The sequence below is a fragment of the Carlito syrichta genome, unplaced genomic scaffold (genome assembly GCF_000164805.1).
Source record: "Carlito syrichta isolate Samal-C Ts95f unplaced genomic scaffold, Tarsius_syrichta-2.0.1 Scaffold304285, whole genome shotgun sequence".
NCBI classification, from domain to species: domain Eukaryota; kingdom Metazoa; phylum Chordata; class Mammalia; order Primates; family Tarsiidae; genus Carlito; species Carlito syrichta.
In genome coordinates this window covers 67,379-88,696 of record NW_007248381.1, presented here as the reverse complement: position 1 = coordinate 88,696, position 21,318 = coordinate 67,379, and the positions used below count along the sequence as shown (strand labels likewise).

Here is a 21,318-nt window from a genome sequence, read left to right as displayed (position 1 = left end):
CTATTCCCCTACACAAACATGAAGTCTAAAGAAAAAAAAAATCAGTAAACTAACAGAAACAAAGCAAGCTGAACACATTATCAATAACAGTAAGAAGAGAGAAAAGAGAAAAAAGGATGAGTAAAACAAACAAAGAATAAAAATTAAAACAAGGGAACCAAGCACGCTCTGAGATTGTTCCTCTGAGTCCAATGTCCTTTCAACTCTGATCTCTAGCTCTCATCGCTGGCTGATAGAGTTGCTCACAGCTAGGGTCAGATGTCCCAGGCCTGCTGTAGAGGGAGGGTGGATCAGATCTGGGCTCAGCAGGCTTGCTGCCTGTCAACTCTGCCACTCAGATCTGACCTATGTCCAATCTAGCATGGGGTAGGGGCTTCTGTCTTTCTCATTTTGATGCTATTACTTTAGGTCCCAAGTTGGAGGCTGGGCAGAGCTGGGCAGAGCTGGCTGAGGCAATACTGGTCTCTGCCTGGTCTCAGGGCTCCAGCTGATCTCTGCTTCCACCGTGAGCAGGGGCCAAACTGTGGAAGGTGGAGTCAGTGCAGGTCAGTGTGGCACAGGACGACTCAGGCAGGGCTGAGCGGGGCAGTGCAGCAGGCGAGGGAGCCCGGAGCTCCACAGGGCAGGAGCCAAGGGCCGACCAGGGTGGGGCAATGGAGGCAGCGACAGAGCAGTGCTCGGAGCTGCTGTGTGCCAACCTGAAGGCCTGTGCAGCTGCCTGAAGAGTAGGCTGGCAGTGGCACGATCAGCAGCCACTGGGGGAGAGTGAGATCTTTATGGACACCCACTTTCATGGAGGGTCTCACAGACCAACCTGCCCCATTGCCATCTTGCCAGAAGTCCTCTAATTGTCTCTTTTCTTTGATGATTTAGAGTCTTTTAGACCAGGAAAATGTATCAGTTGGATTCACGAAGAATACAAATCATGCCTTTCTTGTGTTAGTGAAAGAGGGACTGTTATGCAAGAGAGCAGACTTCACATCCTGACCTCCACCATGTTTTCAAGATAAGTTTTAGGCAAGAATATTTAGAGCTGATTCCCTTAAAACTGTGCCTGTGTTCCCATTGGAAAGGTTTTGTGTGCAGGTGGCACACACACTCCAGTTGGAAGACCACCAATTGAAGGAAAGTGTGTAAGTTTCCTGGCATGGCACCCTTGGTGGCCCCAGCCCTCTTTGCATTTCTTCTCCTGTAGTACAGTCCCTTACCTAAATGCACACATTTGCACCCCCAAAAGCTTTTCCAGGTATGGTGTGGGAGGAACAGTGTCTAGCTTTGGGAATCAAACTCCTGGGATAGTTTGATCTTTTAAAGAAACTCTTCCCCATCCCTTCCCAAATACTCTACTAGCTGCTGTTCTGCATCCATTCCTTTACCTCTGAGATGCCTTGAAGTAGTGAGCCACTGTTTTTGGTCAGAGTATATTTCTTGGGTGTTTTGGAGTATAATAAAAGTCTGAAAGGTATAGCCACTGAACACTCTTTTATAAAAGCCTTTATTTGATTTCTTGTGCTTCTTTCTGCCTGAAATCCACCCACCCACTTCTTCCACATGAACTCTTGCTGATCCTTCAAGTCTTGGTTCAGGTGTCACCTCTCTTTTAAAAATACTTTCTTGCCTTTCTCAACCAGATTTTTTTTTCTCAGTGTACCCATATAATTAATTTATATTTCTGTCAAATTTTGTAAATTTTTTTTTGTGCTGGCTTTTCCATTTGGATGTATGTTCTTCAAAGATAGAGATTGTGTCTTAATTTACCTTGTGTCCCATTTGCCAGGACCAAGCCTAGCACATGTGTAACGCAGAAACACTAAATCTGAGAGGGCTTGCGTGTCATGTTTACCTATTCCAGAGAAGTCACCTGGAGGTCTAGCAGGGAAAGACATTGGTTTATTAGAACTTACAGGAGGCACCAATGGAAGAATCTGCACCTCAGGACAGAACAGCAAGCAACTTTTAATCACGCAAGTTAATTATTCAAATTGCTATATGGTGTTTACAATTACATTAATTTTTTTTTTTTTTGAGTTGGAGTCTCACTCTGTCGCCCAGACTGGAGTGCAGTGGCCGCTCCCAGCCACCGCAGCCTCGACCTGCTGGACTCCGGCGATCCTTCCACCTCAGCCTTCCAAGTAGCCAGAATTACAGGCATGCGCTACCACGCCCGGCTGATTTTTTGATTTATTGTAGAGATGAGGTCTCGCTGCCCAGGCGGGTCTCGAACCCGCAGAGTTAGGCAATCCACTCACCTCAGCCTCCCAAAGGCACAGGATTACAGGCTGAACATTAATTAAGAGTGACGCCTACATTGTTCTCAGTTCTGCTCAGTCCCCTGCACCCAGTGACTCGGTACTGGGACTATGCGTATCCTTCAGAGATCAGCCTGGCCCATAGGCCGCTCTCTGAGGGAGGAAGTAGAAAGAAGTCAGGTATTAGGGGAAAAGAGTCTATGTCTGGACAATTACTTTACAACATGGCAAGTATTGAAGTGTTTTAATAAGGAAAGGAGGAGGGAGATGGATGAAAAGTAGGGTGAGTTTGTATGTGGGAACTGAAGAGAGAGGTTATCTATTTGTTAGCCAAAGAAATTATTTTCTCTCAAATAAGCTGTGATATTAAAAAATATATGAATTAAATCATTTTACTCTTGACTTTTTCATTACTTTATACGGTTGCTATTAGCAATGCAAACAGTATGTAAACCCTGATTTTTTTCCACCTTTCTCCATAGGTAGCAACTGCAGCCTTATGTTCAGAGTCATGCTATGTTCATTTTAAAAAGAAAAAAAGTCCATCTGGCAAGGTTTAGCAGGCTTAAAGTACCTACAGATGATGTAAATTGTCTTGGTGAATCCTGAATGGAGCCATTACCTGAAAACTCTGGGGCTGATTGTGTCACTCTCCTGCTGAAGATCCTTCCATGCCTTCTCAGGCATGAAGAGGATAAGGACAGTGTTATCAGCCAGGCACAAGGGCCCTCATGTTGTCATACTGCCTCCTGTTTTCTTATTCTCTGACAGGCCTTTGCTTGCATTCTGCATTCCAGCCACCTCCATGTACTTCCAGAGTCCCCTCATGCTCCTTTGACTCGTAACCTCTTCCAGCTCTTTCTTAATGTCTCCTTACTCTTGAGATATCTCCAACAACCCTTTCCTGACCTTATCTGCCTCCTCTCCCAGTCAGGACAGAGCATGCCTTCTAAGGGCTTCCATAGCATCTTGTATTTACTCTGTTGTAGTTGTATAATGGTCATGCCTGTTTTTACTATCTCTTATCTCTTGTATAGTATTCCCAACTAGACTTTGATATACCCAGGGGTAGGACTTGATCTAATTTTGTCTGTCACCAGCTCCCAGATCAAGGCAGATGCACAGTGTGTACTCAGTGGATGTATATTGAATAATTAAATGGAAAACCATCAGAAGTTTGACGTTGTTGTGTCTCTTCCGGAATGATGTCTGACCACTGTGACCTAACGTTGTCCTAATGGCATACATTTGGTCCCAGTTTTGTTTGTTTGTTTCAAGTCCCTTGCATGTTCTTTTACAATTTTCATCTCCCAGGCCCTTCTTCTGGGAATAGAATACTGTAAAGTAACTGGGTAATTTAAAGCCAAGTATCGGGACACGTTGAAAACATGTAATTTCATTGCACTTTTAAAGGCTTTTTGTTTTCCTTGTATGTTGATTAGAGTTGTTCAGTAATTTAGCAGTTACTTACTGTTTGCCTGCAATGTGCTAACATTGTATTAGGTGGCAGGGATACAGAGATTTAAAAAGCACATTTTGATCCCAAAGGATCTCATTGTTTAGTCAGAAGGATATGCAAGTAACTAGGTAGTTTTAATGAGTGCATACAAGCAAGCAGAGTGCTTTAGGAACATGTAGGCATGGTGTGACCTGGGGAGGAGATGATGTCAGGGAAGACCCCCCCCTTCCCCCCTTCCCCTCAGAGGAGTGAATTCCTGCACTGATTCTGGAAAGACAGGCAGAGGAGGGCCTGAGAAAGGGTGAGATTTTTTTTCTCAGATAACTGCAATTTCATATTTTTCTTTGAAATAAGATTCTCTGAACTTTGTGTTTTTAAATGAGAATCTAATGGGATATTTCCATAAAACTGTCTTTGGTATACAAGTTTCCCTCAATGCCTTCCAAATCAGATTCCTTAGCTAGTCTGGCACTCAGGGCCATTTATAATTCTCAGTTCATCTTTCAAACTCTGTTTAATCTTATAGGTCAGGAGTCAGTGAACTGTGACCTACAGGTCAAATTTAGCCTACTGCCTTGTCAGGCTTTTACATCTTTTTTAAAGGATTGCAAAAACCAACCAGACAGACAGAATAATATGTAACAGAAACTGTGTGCAGCCTGCAAAGTCTAATATATTTAATCTCCAGCCATTTATTTCTCCTTGACCACATGTGCAGTGGTTGTCCAAGGCCTATGCCCTCTTTGAAGGCTGCCCAGCTTTCTCAGCCTGCCTGGGGAAGGTCGAAGGCCCAAGCGTTAACTTAGAGACAGCAACAAGCATTTCAACCTGGCTTCATGGTTTCTTGAGCGGCACCACTATCTTGGAAATTTAGTAGGGTTTTCAGTTATTTGATCATGTGCCTGTAACTACATCTATAGGGTCCTGCTTGCTTTTGAGACATTGTTCTCAGATACTGTACGGTCTTTGACGTATCACTCCAAACTATGTCTAAATTAAAGTGCTCTAGTGGTTAATACATCATAAGCTTCCTCACTCATGTAGTTCCTCAACTGTGCTTTTGCTGATGTATCTTTTTGAAACACTCTCATTCATTCATTCATTCATTCAACAAAGGGAAATTTGTTTTACATATTAGCCACCATTCTAGGCTTTGGAAATATAACAGTGACAGTCAGGCAATAAGCAAATAGAAACCCAATATGTCAGAAGAAAAAATTAGTGCCAGCTTAAAAAAAAAGAGGTGGGGGGAGTGCTGGATTTCATAGTGTGGTCAGAGAAGGCATTTTTGATAAGATGACATTTGTGTCTAGTCCTAAGAGAAGTAGAGGGACAAGTCATGAGAGTGCCTGGGAGAACAAGCAGAGAGACTGACAAGTGCCAAGGCTCTGAGGCCTACGAGGGGCCAGTTTTTTTGTTTTTTGTTTGGAGTGGACTGAGAGTGTGAGGAAGGGAGGAGACTGAGTAAGAGAGGCAGGGTGAAGGGAAGAGCAAATCACACAGGACTGCTGGGCCATGAAGGACTGGCTTTTATTGTTAGTGAGTTGGGAAGCTGTGACATAGATTTGAGCAGAGGAGTGACTTGTTCAGATTTATATTTTTTCGGTATCATTTGCCACTGGGTAATGCTGGAGTAACAAAGTAACCACAGCCTCACAGTGGCCTAGCACAACAAAATCTCCCTCAGAGTTTATACTTACTTGGGGTCTTCTCAGGTGCCTTGTCAGAAGAAGGGACTGGAAAACTGGGTGTGATTGCCTTAACCCAGAGTGACACATGACTCTTCCTCTCACATTTTATGTGCCCACCTAGCCATGTAACCCCATCTAACTCCAAGGCAGTTGAGAAGCACAGAGAAGCAGATGGAATATGCGGTGACTACCACTATCTGCTACAGCACACCCTTTTGTTCACCAAACATTCTTCTTTCCATAAGAGAACACACTTTATGCCTCCACTCAGGGAAACAACTCGGGGTCCCACCTAGTCACATCATGGAGCCCAAAGTCAGTGTAAGTCACAGCAGACTGTGCTTCAGGTCTAACTGTGATGCAGAGTGTGAACTCAATGGACAGATCCTCTGCTTCGCTTTCCCCATACCCACCCATATACACAATTTATATGATGAAATGGGGGTGAGATAATTATGTTAAACACTCACCTTGGAAAGGAAGAAAATAAACGACACTTTGCAGATACTGCTGAGGCAGTTTAGTTGTACAGATACATAGATGTGAGGGCTTCCCAATAGCAGGGTAGATCAGGGTCCTCGATTAGTTTTTGATTCTGCTTTCTAGTGGCAGCCCTGGTGTCCTGTTCTCTATGACCCCAGGTTGTCCACTCTAGGAAAGTCTTCTCAACTTTATTCCTTGACCACATGTGCAGTGGGTGTCCAAGGCCTGTGCCCTCTTTGAAGGCTGCCCAGCTTTCTCAGCCTACCTGGGGGAGGTCGAAGGCCCAGGCGTTAACTTAGAGACAGCAACAAGCATTTCAACCTGGCTTCATGGTTTCTTGAGCAGCACCACTATCTTGGAAATTTAGTAGGGTTTTCAGTTATTTGATCGTGTGTCTGTAACTACATCCACAGGGTCATGCTTACTTTTGAGACTTTGTTCTCAGATACTGTACGTCTTTGACGTATCACCACAAATATCATCTCTCTCAGCTTAAAGGGATCTGTCTGGCTTAAAGCTCTCAGTCTTCTGTTGGAGGGCCACATCATTAATTGAATCTCTGTCCAGAGTAATTTTGTCCAGTTGAAAGAAATTACAAGGTGTCACACCCTTGGTCTATCTCTTCCTGGAAGCATTTTAATCTTCTAAGGGTTTTACTTGGCATTTGCTATCTAAGGATTTCTCCATCTTATCATTTACCACTGGAGTCTAGAATTAGTAAGATTTTTGTTGTTGTTGTTGATTTGTTGTTGTTGTTTTTTTAACTCAGTAAGGCTCTGAATTTCTAGGTTATTTCTCTGTTCTCTTTCACTCCTGCTTACAATCTAGACAGTATTTTCCCAACTCATCTTTATTTTGTAATACTTACCACAGCATCGTATAACATGTGACACATACTCCTAGTGTTTTACTTTGCAGCCTCCCAAGAGTCATAAGTTCATTAGGGAAATGATCTGCCCTCCTAGTTACCACAGGCAACTGTTTTATTAAGTAGTTTATTATAGCAAAGCATAGATGACTATTTTGCAATGCCTGGTATCTGAAACCAAAGTTATATATTGCCTCAGTCTTGGTACCTGTTGTATGTCAGAATAGGCTATGGTATGCAGTGGCTCAACACCACAAAGTGTTTATAGTCTGTCATGCTCCTAATCCATTAAGAGACTGCAAGGCGATCTCTAACACAAAATCATTTAGGATTCAGGCTGATGGCAGCTCTTCCATTTCATATTGGCACCATCTGGCCCCCATACCCATCTCAATTGCTGTGGCTGAAAAGGGAGACTGGATAACGATCTATGTGGGGTTTTATTGCCTTGGCTGAGAGGTGGCACATGTCACTCTGCTCAGAATTTTTTAGCTAGAACATGACTCATCCTGACTACAAGGAACTGACAAATGTGGTGTAGTAGATGGAATGCCTGTGTTTGGTGAACACCACTGTTTCTGTCACGTCGGGGGACAAGTTAGAACTGTGGCAATGCTCTTTGTGAGGAATACTGGTTGCTGGGGACAGAGTGATGGCATGAAAGTGGTAGGAAGTAGGTAGAGTCTGGATACATTTTGAAAGTAGACCGAAGATTTGCCGCTATCCTAGATGACGCCCAAATTTTCCCCTTTCCAGTATCTTATCTCCCATAATATATGTAATTTCTTTGTGAGCTTGGTTCTTGTTTTAATCTCATTTATTCATAGGGCCTGGAAAATAGCTGCTTAGTACCTACTTATTAAGTGATGAAACAGCTTAGCTACTTATCTTTATTTCACAAAATTCATATTTTAATAGCATGTACTAATTGCTGCAGGCAATAGTTGAGAATATAATCTTGATTGATTATTATAGTAATGATGTGTATGAATGACATATTAATGTTGTGGACTTCAGAAAAGAATGTTAAGTATAAAGGTACCATAGAGCTACTATGTTTAGTAAAGAAATTGCTGCTTTTAAGTCTGGCGCATTTTTTCAATCATTTCTTTCTTGTACTTCTGTTCCTTTCATTATAGAACAGTTTAAAGAAAATAAATCTGCTAGATGTAAATTTAGTGTTAAACTTACATTTCTTAATCACACCTTGGAGGCTTTTAGCAATGAACCTGTTTTTACAGAGTAAAGTGGTAAAAAGCTTGAATTAAGTAAAATACCTAGTCAAATGAAAACCCTTACTTTTTAAAATCATAGCATTCTGCTTCTTAGGGAGTCTGCCTATCTCAGGAAAATTAACTTAGGGTTGTATTTATTTATACTGTATATTGATATGTGCCAGGTTATTTAGTTATTTTGAAATATTTAGTTATTTTGAAGGATCATTTAAAATAGAAGAAACATTCTGTTGACACTGGTGATGAAGTCAAGCAATTTAAATTCTTGGAAAAATTCACTTGTTTCTCATGACCAACAGCAGGTTTTATGAAAGCATAGACTTCAGTGTAAGATCTAATTTCAGTAATGCTAAGGAGACAGAGTCTACATGTATGTAAGAATGTGGATTGTGTACTTAGATGTTGGAGCAGAGGACTTGCCAATGCACCACCTCTAAGGGCTGAAGAAACAGATGAGTCTGGGTTGACTTACTCCATTTATCTCAATATTGAGACAAGACTATGAGTGTGCCTTGCAAAGGAAAAGGAAGGGAACATTTCATTGAGACAAGACATATAAGGAAAGCAGAGAATGATACAAAGTCTGTGTGACTGGTATGAGTTACAATTATACCATGAGGCTAGAGGGTTAGCTTAGGGCCAACTTGTGAAAGCTCTTAAGTTCCATGCCAAGGAGTTTGGGGAGCTTTTAGGAGGGGTTTGTCTGAAAGGGAATTAAATGACAAATTTATTTGGAAGATTAAAATCTATCAGGTGTACAATGGTCTATTTATCGGTTGGTCAAGTTAAACTTCAGCTTCATTTATTGAGTACTTACTGTGGGCAAGGCAGTGTGCTGATTATCTTGTATATTATCTCATTTAATTCCTTAAAATGACATTGTGCAATAGGTGACATTTTTTACATTTTGTAGATGAAGTAACTAAGGCTTGAAGCACTTTGTCAAGTTGCCTATAGTCACCCAGGCAGTAAATATTAAACACAGGTGTTCTGAATTTGATGCTTTTTTGTTTACCATGCATTCATTCATTCCAGGGTTGGTTGACAAAGGTGAGTTTTTGGACAACAGATATTGCATCTGAACATATTCACGGGTTTAGGCACTCACTGTTTCACCCTGGACCCTACTTCACATGAACTAGCTTCCTTTCCTTATTTTCTTGCCAATCTGTTGAAACTCTTCCAAACCCTGCAATAGGCTAGGAAGAGTATGTACATTTGGCCAGCTGGTATATCCAAATAAGTCTTCAACATATATTTCTTGGGGAAACAAGTATAAGTTGAATAGAAATAAAAGATTCACTCTGCTATACTGACTGTCATTCAGCCTTGATTTTGTTCAGCATTCAACCAGTGTACGTTCTCTCATATATACTCACTAGGAGCCTGTGAGGCTGAAGAAATGACCGTGAGGAGGCTGGGTAATGTATCATGATAGGAAGCACTGACTTGGGACCAAGCGATCTGGATTCTAGTGTTTACTCTTCTCACTTACCAAGTGAATGCAAACATATCACTTAATCTTCCTGGAGCTCAGTCTTTTCATCCACATGATTGAGTATGGAGAGGAATGTTGAACTAAACACAGTTGTAGTTATCTTGTATTTCTAAAGCACAGAGATGAGTTCACAGTTTGTTTGAAGGAAGACAATCACATAATTAATACTTGTCAGTCATAGGGGGCTTCCAATTTTTGTAATGCCATAGGTCCTTAGAGGCAGAAATCCAGTAAGAAGTTGAGGCTACAGAACTTATTTTGAAGATGCATTTGCAAAGCAAGCCCTTAGTTACAATTCATTGGAAATACTACTTTCCTAAAGCTATCCTCTATCCATACTTACATGGGATTAAGAACATGTCACCAATCAACATTTAAAGATAATTCTGTGTAGAGTGCCATGGAGGGAATGGATAGGAAATGAAGGACTGGGGGCAGTTCACCCCCTGGTATGGTCATTGATGCCATGTATTTAAGCCTAGAGCCACTTTTCAGAATAACTAGAGACATAGGATGACTGATTTTTAAAAATAGGAAAAATTAAGATTTTTGTCTTAGGACTCTTTATTTTTTGAAAATATCAACCCAAAGTCCTTTTGAGAATATAGTAAAAATGTACTTTGTAGTTGACAGGTAACTAAAATCTGGAATCGAAAGCTGCAAGCCTAAGAAGACACCCAGAGTTGCGCAGAGGTGTCCGGTTCCTTTATAAAAAATGGATAAAGTTTAGATTTTATTCTGTATTCCTGATGGTAAATAGGCTTAATATTTTAGTCTTCGAGCAACATAACTCCTGCATAGCTAACACATTGCCTGACACATTTGTGAATAAATGGTTGAATATAGGGTTCTTTTTGTTTGTTTGTTTGTTTGTTTTGTTTTGGGGGGGGTTGTTTTTGTTTTTGTTTTTGTTTTGAGTTGGAGTCTCACTCTGTCGCCCAGACTGGAGTGCAGTGGCCGCTCCCGGCCACCGCAGCCTCGAACTGCTGGGCTCCAGCGATCCATCCACCATCCTTCCAAGTAGCCGGAATTACAGGCATGCACTACCAGACCCGGCTGATTTTTTTGATTTATTGTAGAGATGAGGTCTCGCTGCCCAGGCAGGTCTCGAACCTGTGGGCTCAGGCAATCCACTCACCTCAACCTCCCAAAGGCACGGGATTACAGGCTGAGCCACCGAGCCCGGCGAATATAGGATTCTTATAGAAACTTTGGACAAGGCTGCCCATTCTCACCCCTCTTGTTCAACATTGTGTTAGAAATCCTAGCTAGGACATTTAGATGAGAGAAAAAAATCAGGGGTATCCAAATAGGAAAAGAGGAAGTCAAGTTATCCCTCTTTGTTTTTGTTTGTTTTTTTTTGAGTTGGAGTCTCACTCTGTCGCCCAGACTGGAGTGCAGTAGCCGCTCCCAGCCACCGCAGCCTTGACCTGCTGGGCTCCGGCGATCCTTCCGCCTCAGCCTTCCAAGTAGCTGGAACTACAGGTGCGCGCTACCATGCCTGGCTAATTTTTTTATTTATTTATTGTAGAGATGAGGTCTCGCCAGGTTGCCCAGGCAGGTCTCAAACCCACTGGCTCAGGCAATCTACTCACCTCAGCCTCCCAAAGGCACGGGATTACAGGCTGAGCCACCGAGCCTGGCTAGTTATCCCTCTTTGTTAATGATGTGATCCTATACCTTGAAAATCCAAAAGAATCCGTCAGAAACCTGCTTGCACTGATAAAGGCCTTTGGCAAAGTCTCAGGGTACAAAATAAATGTGCAAAACAGTTGCATTCTTATACACCAACAACAAGCAGGCAGAGAACCAAATAAAAAGCACAATCCCATTCACAGTAGCCACACAAAAAAATGAAATACCTCGGCATCTTCCTAACCAGAGAAGTGAAAACTTTACAACAAAAAGTATAAAACACTGCTCAAAGAAATCCAAGAAGACAAAAACAAATGGAAAAATATTCCCTGCTCATGGATAGGAAGAATCAACATTGTTAAGATGTCCATTCTACCAAAGGCAATCTACAGATTCAATTCAATACCCATTCAGTTACCAACATCATTCTTCTCAGACCTGGAAATGACAAGACAGAAATTCGTATGGAAATAAAAATGACCATGAATAGCCAAAACAATCCTTAGCAAAAGAAACAAAGCAGGAGGTATTGCACTTCCAGAGTTAAAATTTTACTATAAGGCTGCAGTAATCAAAACAGCCTGGTATTGGTACAAGAACAGGTATATAGACCGATGGAACAGAATAGAGATTCCAAAGTCTCAATTTCTCAACCAACTCCTCTTTGATAAAAGCTCCAACAGCAACCACTGGGGCAAGGAGAACCTATTCAGTAAATGGTACTGGGAAAACTGGCTGATCACGTTCAGAAGATTGAAACAAGACCCCTACCTATCACCATACACAAAAACCAACTCTAAATGGATCAAAGAACTAAATGTAAAACCTCAAACTTTAAGAATCCTAGAAAATGCAGGAGACGCCCTTATGGAAATTGAAATTGGCAATCAATTCCTGATCAAAACCCTAAGTGCCCATATCATAAGCAATAAGGTAGACAAACGGGGCCTCATCAAACTGACGAGCTTCTGTAAAGTAAAAGAAATCATCAAGAGAGCAGGGAGACAGCCCACAGAATGGGAAAATATTTGCCAACTGTATATCTGACAGAGGTCTAACATCTAGGATCTACAAGGAACTCAAATGTGCCAAAAAGAAAAAAATCAAACAGCCTCATTAAAAAGTGGGCAAAAGACTGAATAGACACTTTTCAAAAGAAGATATACAGGCAGCCAACAGACACATGAAAAAGTGTTTAGCCTCACTAATCACCAGAGAAATGCAAATCAAAACCACATTGAGATACCACCTAATCCACTATTGGTAAGAATGGCCATCATCAATAAAACATACAACAGAAGCTGGCGAGGATGTGGAGAAAAAGGAACGCTTCTACACTGCTGGTAGGAATGCAAACTAGTGCAACCTCTTTGGAAGACAGTGTGGCGATTTCTGAAAGAACTAGAAATTGACCTTCCGTATGACCCAGCAATCCCCCTATTGGGAATATGCCCAGAGAAACTCAAATCATTCTACAAAAAGATACCTGCACATGCATGTTTGTTGCAGCTCTGTTTACAATAGCAAAAAACATGGAACCAACCATGCTGCCCGTCGAAACTGGTCTGGTTTAAAAAAAAAAAAAAAGTGGTACATATACACAATGGAATATTATACACTCATAAAGAAGGACAAATATATGGACTTTGCAGCAGCTTGGATGGATTTACACTTGATCTTAGCCAAAAGGCCGAGAAGTGATAGAATGGATTTAGAGTCTGTCATACTCAGTGATCTATCACAGAAACAAAGAACAGAGTACCATATGTTCTTACTCATAAGCGGACCTTGAACAATTATCATAATACTATAAGAAAGGGATTGGGAGTAGTGGGAAACTCCCAGGGGAGGGGAGGTGGGATTGGCAGTTGAGAGAAACTGCCAGGGAAGCGAGGGGCACACCTCATCAACAAGGGTACCTGCATAATGAACATTTGTATACATAACCTGAATTTCACCCCACATCTTTAAAATAAAGTAAAAAAAGAAACTCTGGAAAGTAGAGAAGAAAAAATTGCTTATAATCCCAACATCTTAATAGTCATTATTTTATGTGTATACGTACACATATATGTATATGCATATGACTGAATGTGTATATTTTTATACATACATATATTTTATATGCATATACAGGTTGAGTAGCTCTAATCTGAAAATCTGAAATGCTCCAAAATCTGAAACTTTTGGGGTACCAACATGACACTCAAAGGAAATGCTCATTGGAGCATTTCAGATTTTGGATTTTTGAATTAGGAATACTGAACTGGTTTAATGCAAGTATTCTAAAATCTGAAGAAATCTAAAGCATTTCTGGTTCCAAGCATTTCAAATCAGGGATACTCATAAAAATACAAAATATATAAAATACATATATTTTATATACAGTTATAGTTTAAGTTTTAATGTAAATATGATATAAGCAGTTTTCTATTCTGGTTTCTAAAACCTTAACCAATTTTTCAAATTGCTATACTCTTTATAATTCTAATTTTAGTGACTGCATAATAATCTAACCATCAATTAATTATAAGCTAGTTACCATTTCTTCTACCAATTAGGTTATTAGGTTAGTTAAAATATTTAGGCCTGTATTTCTTTTCTTCTTTTGAATTATTTTCATATAATAAATGATTAGACCTGGGAATATAGATGGTTTCATTTTTCTTAAACCTAACACATTTGTTGAATTGTATTCTTGCCTTGCAGAAAAATGTAGAAATTACTCCTAATTTTTGTACTTTAACCAGCAATACTGGTGAATACTGTGAATACTGGTCTCATCACATCACCTGCTTTGAGTTTTACCATTTCACAAGATCTGTTTTACTCATTTGATAGCACAAATTTTATAACAAAAAGGTATTCATTAGTTATATAAAAATTTCACTTTTCTCTACCTCACTAATACTTTATTGAATTTGCCATATGTAATAATGCAGGGTTGTTTTATCTCACTATTGTTTAATTCCTTTTTTTAAGCTGTCTGTGGAAGCACGGAAAGAGATGACGAGCAAGGCTATTAAGGCAGTCAGACATTTTATTGAGAAGCCAAGGAAGAGAACTTCAGAAGATGACATGCAAGAAGCTAGGAATTCTCAAGTTACCTTTGTAGATGCTTTGAATCATCTGGAGAAATCACTTGCTCACCTGGAAACCCTCAGCCATAGCTTCATCATTTCTCTGAAGGATAGTGAACAGGTAATGAAATGGAAACTTCTAGATGTTCACTCACAGATAGTATCAGCATATTCTTTAACTTATCCTTTAAAGTTACACTAGTAATTTTGACAGGGTTTTCGGATGTGCAGAGGTATCCTTGAAAATGTTTCTCAAGACTTAACCTTTTCATTATCACTTGATTGTCAATTCAGTTTTCACTTCTTGAGTAGGATTTTGGGCCACTTAATAAGTTGATATCTGAGGAAGAAAGGGATGAGGGGATGGGAAGGGTGGGGGAAGAGGAAGAGAAGATGGTTGCAGGAGTTGAACCCTGGATAGATGTCTGGGATGGAGAAGGGATCTCTAGATTTAAGAAATGAGAAGACTGTGGTTCTTTGGCTCTACTGGCTAGTAGGTGTTTTGCTCTCCAAATGGATAATGACAGGGTGCTTTTGTCCCCTAATTTTCAGAAAATTTCAGAGATGGTTTCTCATGCCTGCTTTTGCAATTAAAAAAAAAGTATACCCTTATCCTGTTTTTATTTTTCATGTTTCCAATATAATTTTATTACTAAAAGGAGTTTTTGACTAGTAAAATTGCTCTTAATTGGTTTCTAGTTGAGATTTTCTTAGTATTTCAAAAACACCTTCATGAAGTTCACGAGCCCCTACTTGGGGTGATGATTGAGGACCCATGTTTAGGACTGTACAAGGAAACCCCAAGCCTCCAAAGCCCTTAGAGATTGGTTCCGTATTTTAACAGTCATGGGAGTTAAGGTATTCTTTTTCATAACTGGAAAGCAGACAAATCAATAAATAAATGGTTTTCATATAAATGAAAACAGTGCTTAGATATATGAGTAATATTCCATTTGCCCTTTAATGCTATGGTAAATGAACCTTAAGTGGCCACTAGCCTCCTCTTTCATTTTTCTTAAGCCTAACACATTTATTGAATTGTGTTCTTGCCTTGTAGAAAAATGTTCCTGACTAAAAACATCAGTCAGTGGAGAGGAATTCAGATAATGAGCAAATGGGAGACTTCAAAATGTGTATGAGACACATAAATGCAAACCCCTCATTGAAAAGATAATGGGAAGAATTCAGAAGTTTGAAAGCAGTTTTATTTCATTTTGTATTTTCCAGAACCTATTAGCTTGTCTAACAAATAACATTAAATAATGATATGAACAATATAGAAGCTTTTGCAAATTGACTTTACAAATCTTGATGCTATCCTGTTGACATTTACAATATTACATTCACAATTACAAGAACTAGGGTAAAATTAGACAAATAAAAGTTGTTTGTACTTATTAGTGTAAAATCTTTCAAATACTTATTTGTTTATTTTTAAAATCAAATATACTACATTGAAACCCAGAGAACTAAAATTACTCTCTTTGGAACAAGTACTGTCTTTCAATGCCTAGAATAGTGTATGTGGATTCAAGGGGTTATTAACAAAAACACCTGTTTGTTTCATCTAGGCTGTGATGGAGAAGTACCATAGAGCTCCTTATGCGGGGCATTCAGACCACCCACGGTCTATAATAGGAAACTGCTGTGGTTTCTGAATTTGACATTATTTTATTTTATTAAGGTGACTTTTATAGCAAAGGCTGGAAATAACCTTCAGCCCTCAACATTTATCCCTTTTATGTTCAGACCTCGATTTAAGTGGAACTGCATGTGCCGAACTTCCAGCTGCAAGAATTATTCAGATGTCACCAATCCTATTCCATGCATATCCCCATCTTCTCTTGCCTCACTCCTGTGGGTTATTCTAAAGCAAATCTCAATCATCTCTTTATTTTATCCTTCAATACTTCCCCATCTTTCTCTAAAAAATCGAGTTAAACATAACCACTACAACATTATCACCATCAAAGAAATTTATAATTTTTAAATATCATCAAATATCCAGTTAATATTAGATTTTTCCCATGGCTGTTTTGAAAGATAAAAGAATATATTTAGAATTACTAGAGAAGCTATAAAGAACCTGAAAAGTATTATTATCATTAAGTGACCATATTTGATATGCTAAAAAACAATAGCTTGTGTCCTGTTTCTTAAATTGTTGTAACATTAGTTTATATATATAATCAAAGAGAGGCAGACAATGTGATGTGGGGACAGGGGAGAGGATTTGGGGATTCTAATCTTAGGTCCATTAATTGCCTACCATGTGACCCTGGGCATGTTACTTAATACCTTTGAACTCAGTTTCCTTTGTGATAGGGGCTAATTTAAAAATACTTACAGGATTATTTTAAGTATTAAATGTAAGTACAATACCTGGGATTACATAGTTGATGCTCAATAGTTATGATATGGTTATGGTGCAATAGTGATAATAGTAATAGGAAAACTCATACTTATTAAGCATTATTTTGTGCCTGATGTGCTAAAGGGCTGACTTTTATAGTATGTCAGCTAGTGTTCACAACATCCTCTATTCACAAGACCCTATTGTCTTCAACCTCATTTTACAGATACTGAAATCTGAGATCACATAGGCCCATTAACTTATAAGAGGTTAAGTGAGGATTTGCACTCAAGCTTGGGTGACCTTTGAGCCTAAACTCTTAATCACCAATACATTCCCTTTGGTATGGTGATGCTGGTTATAATGTATTTGGCTTGAGGATCTTCTGAATATGTTTCACTATGTGCATGTATACAAATTTAGTTTTTATGAGATATTTACCATGTCTTTGCAGGAAACACTATATGTTAATTACCATGTCTTTGCAGGAAACACTGCAGAAATACAGTTACCTCTATGACCTGTCCAGATCAGACAGAGAGAAACTTCATGATCAAGCTGTGGCCATGTGTTTAGATGGCCAGCCTCTAAGAATGATACAGCAGCTGCTAGAAGTGGCCGTTGGCCCTCTTGACATCTCACCCAAGGATGTAGTGCAGAGTGCAATCATAAAAATAATTTCCATGTTGAGGTAAGCTAGAAAGTTATCGTTGCAGAAAAGTATATATATAATCTTCCTAAAGTATATATATTATGTTTTTAAAAATTTTTATATGTTAAGTCTGCCTTGATTAAGGACTCAAAATGTATAGGCTTTGTAAGTCTAGAAGTGTGTGTATCTCTCATGCTACTTTTAGAAAGAATTTTTCTTTCAAGCACAATGGTATTGATAAGAATAATAGAAGCCACAGATGAACAAGGTGATATTTGTCAGTAATAGTGCCTGCCTTGTGGTTGTTATGAAACTAAACTCTCATCACGTATGTGGAAGTGTTTTATAAGTTTTGAAGTACTTTACAGAAGTGAGAGATTATTTTTAGAGTTCTCAAAGTCTTATGTCTTAAAATATCTTGAGAGTGGAGAACCATGAAAATATTTCATCTTTGGTTTTATGGGTAACATGTTAAGAAGCTAACTTCTGGTTGGACCCCCTTTCACAAATTATTCTTGAAATAAGGGAAAGGCCAGAATGGCATATGAAGCAGGTGGCTGTGTGTCAAACTGCCCTGTGACTTTAGTGCAGCTTTTTAGATCTTACCTTTTCTAATTCCCCTTCTTTGTAGCAGTGGGAAAATGGTTCCCAGAAGGTTCTTTTGAAGTACAGAAGGCAAGATTAATCATACACCGAAGAAGTTAGACATCTGTTAAGTGTCTTAGGACATTATTTACCTGCAATTAAAGGCAAAAAACCGACAATTGAGAAATTCTTGCTTTATGTCAATATGCTAGTGCCTTTGTAGGAATGCATCTGAGAGGATTAGAAAAGAGGAAAAACTGAAGCTAAGGAAATAATGAGGCATCAAGTGCTTTCTGTGAATAATGCAATTAGGCTAAAAGATTTAGTTGTATTTAATTTATTCTCCTTTTAAGTATTCTTTGTAATTCTGTATTGCTCTTGAGGAACTTTTTGATTAAATACATGTCAGTTTTCTGCAGCTGAACTGAAACCAAATGAGCCTTTATCAGTTTAATTACCCCAGTCTTACACAGTTTTTACCTTAATGCTCTGAGGTAACTGGTAATTTTATATATAGGGAGAGACATAAAATATCATAACCTTTTAAGAAAGAAACCAATGCCAAATTCAGGAAGCTTTGTTCTACTGTTAACCTATTATGATTTTTTTGTTGTTTAGTTATAAGAATCATTCTCCTCTTTCAAATGATGACAGATAGTTATTTGTCACATTTTGTACCTTTTGGTTTATGGTTATCTTTGTATTATTTCTTAAGTCAAGTTTTAGATGATGCTAACAAAAATAAACATTTTGAAAAATTGGCATTTTGATTAATTTACTTTATTTTCTAAAATTGCACATTTTAATTCATAATTGAAATAAAATATGATATTTTTTACATTTATAAATTTTGATATAAATTAAATTCTCCTTCCTTGTACCCAGTTCTACTACTAAACATTTACTTCTGATCTAATAAATGGTATATTGGCACACAGAAGACATTCAGTAAAAGTGAATTAACTCAGCACTGGAGGAAAAGGGAACTTGAGTAATTCAGCTACTTCTGTTTCAAAGAAAAAAAATTGCTATTGATACTGTCCATAATATTTACCAGGAAGCTAGTACAATTTAGGAGGCACAAAATGACAAAGACATGAAAAGAACCAAATCTAGTAGTTAATTTGTCATTAAACTATTTGGAAAACTCATCTAAAGTTTTTTCCTGTATTGCATTTTCAGGGTTCACTATACTTTTTCACATAACATCTGTAAAATGGGCATAATAATATTAATAGTACTCATCCCATGGGCTGTGGGTTTGTTACATGGCAGAATGTATATAAACCACTTAGCGGTGCCTGGTACCTAGTAAGTGGCAAGCAAATATTAGATTTTTTTAAAAATAAGTTCACCTAGAGGATTTAGATCATTATTACATATTTGATGCTTAAAATACCTTATATATTTAATGTTAGTGAATGTTTTTTGAATGACAATGCAAGTAGATTGTGTTATTCTATTGATAGGAGAACATGCATATAGTAGACTGAGTGCCCTAAGAACAGAAAATATTTCATTTTTATATCCTTAGCACCCAGCCTAGGACTTGGCACATTTGTAGACATCACATAGCACAAATGACTATGGGCAGACAGTGTAATAGCCAAAATCCAACAAGCTTATCATAAATCCCAAGTTTATTTCTGAAGCCTGAGTGGTCCTTGTCTGAATTGATTTGCCTCTCTTTTCACAGTGAAGGTAGTGCTGACCTCGGAGAGTTAAGAGACCCACTCCAGGTCCTGGAAGGTGTGGTTGCAGCAGTCCATGCCAGCGTGGACAAGGGGTAAGACTGGAATAGTTTTTGCATCTTCGTGAAATGGATTTCCTCAGGGTCTCAGAATTGTTTTCAATACCCATATTTATGAGGCTTCCACGACTAAGCAACATTTTTAGGTGTATCTAAAGGAAGAGCTGAGGACCTGCATAAGTAAGGAGCGGCTCTGCATCTGGGGACTTAGTGTCCCCCACCCTATGCTGATCCCATCAGCTCTAGAAGGACCTTCTATGCTAAGCCCAGCTTACCGTGGGAACACTGTCTCTTCTTGCCTTCTTCACAGGGAACCCCAGGAGAGGAAACCACTTGGAGCTTCCTAGAAGGGAGTCTCATCTCCTGTATTGCTTAAGTATGGAAATTTCTATCTTTTTCAAAGATCTTTATATAAGTTAAGTTGGCCTTGAAAGGGATCTCAAATTGTACAGGCTTTATAAGTCTGGAAGGGTATGTATCTCTCATGCCATTTTTAGAAATAATTTTTCTTTCAGGTACAATGGTATTGATAAGAATAAAGGTAACCACGAATGAAGAATTATGCACTTCTTCAAAATGTAAAAAGGTCTTTAATTTGCACACTATCCATGTCAACCCTGTAAGGTCGCTCCTCAATTTTATTTTTTAAAAGAAAATTTGATCTAATAGTAATAATAAAGACATATTTGAGAAAACTCTCCATAGTTCCATTCAGTAATATAATTTTCATTTGTACATTATCCTTCAGTTATTGTTCAGGTACAGATTTTTAAAATATAATTTCAATTGAAATGTGTAAACACTTTTATATTCTACTTTATTTGCTTGCTATTATAATACTTTCCATTGATTTTTATAGATTTAATGGTTGTTATGATTATTATTTTTAATGGCTGTATATGTTGTTGCCATTGTCAGAGAAGGACCTAAGAACTCAGAGAGAGGAACTGACTTGCCCAGAGTCATAGGCCTGGGAAATAGAACCTAGCTTCCATCCTGGCTCTAAGTCATAACTTAGTACTCAGATGACTCGATAGTCTATTTCTATATGTTTCTTTTGCCCAAGGTTGAGTGGCAAAGTATAGAATAACCTATGTAGCTGAATATGAGAAAACATTGAGAGCAGGACCCTCTACTTCATCTGCCTTTGACCTTGCTCAGTTTTTCTAAACCCCTTTACTTGTGGGTCTTCACATAGGAAGGTGGCTGAAGCAGTGGCTAATTTTGGCCCCATATTCTAAAGAGAAATTTATTCTGTGAGTTTACTGTGTGTCATGATCTGTGTTAAATCCCAAGGAGTTATATGTGGATAAGATATAACCTTTAACCTCAAGGAGCTCACAGTCTGACATGGGAGACCAACTTACCAGTAACAATAGTAACCGTACTCTAGAACACTAAGTGCAAAAGCAGGGTACAGGGGTGGTTTATTCAGCCTTGGCAGAATATACACATGTGGCAACGAAACTAGTCTATGAAATAGGAGTCTGTTAGAAGGAGGAGATGGATATTGGTATTCCAGGCTGAGGCTGTTGCCTGAGCATCTGCAGATGCAACAGATAGCAGAGCAGGCAGAGATGCTGCTTGGGAAACACTTACCCTCCTCCTGGGGCGGCGGGGGGGGCGTTCATCTCACTGCTGTGGTCCAAATTCTTGCTTGACAGTCAATTCTTAGCCAACAGGTTCTACTGAGCTGCATCAGCAATGTAGCTTCTCTCAGGTAAGACTGACTGGATCCTGGCCTCTCGAGATAAAAGGATCTTAACACTTACTGTTTGGG

The 21,318-nt window shown here is 38.9% G+C and overlaps 1 protein-coding gene across 1 annotated transcript in view; it reads left to right on the top strand.

Moving 5' to 3' along the window:
• Positions 1 to 21,318, top strand: part of NBAS (neuroblastoma amplified sequence) — a 230,770-nt gene that overhangs the window by 143,663 nt on the left and 65,789 nt on the right. The window contains exons 20-22 of the mRNA XM_008059599.2: positions 14,101 to 14,319; positions 17,040 to 17,242; positions 19,485 to 19,574. Coding sequence (XP_008057790.1) covers positions 14,101 to 14,319; positions 17,040 to 17,242; positions 19,485 to 19,574 — 512 coding nt within the window. The remainder of the gene's footprint in view (positions 1 to 14,100; positions 14,320 to 17,039; positions 17,243 to 19,484; positions 19,575 to 21,318) is intronic.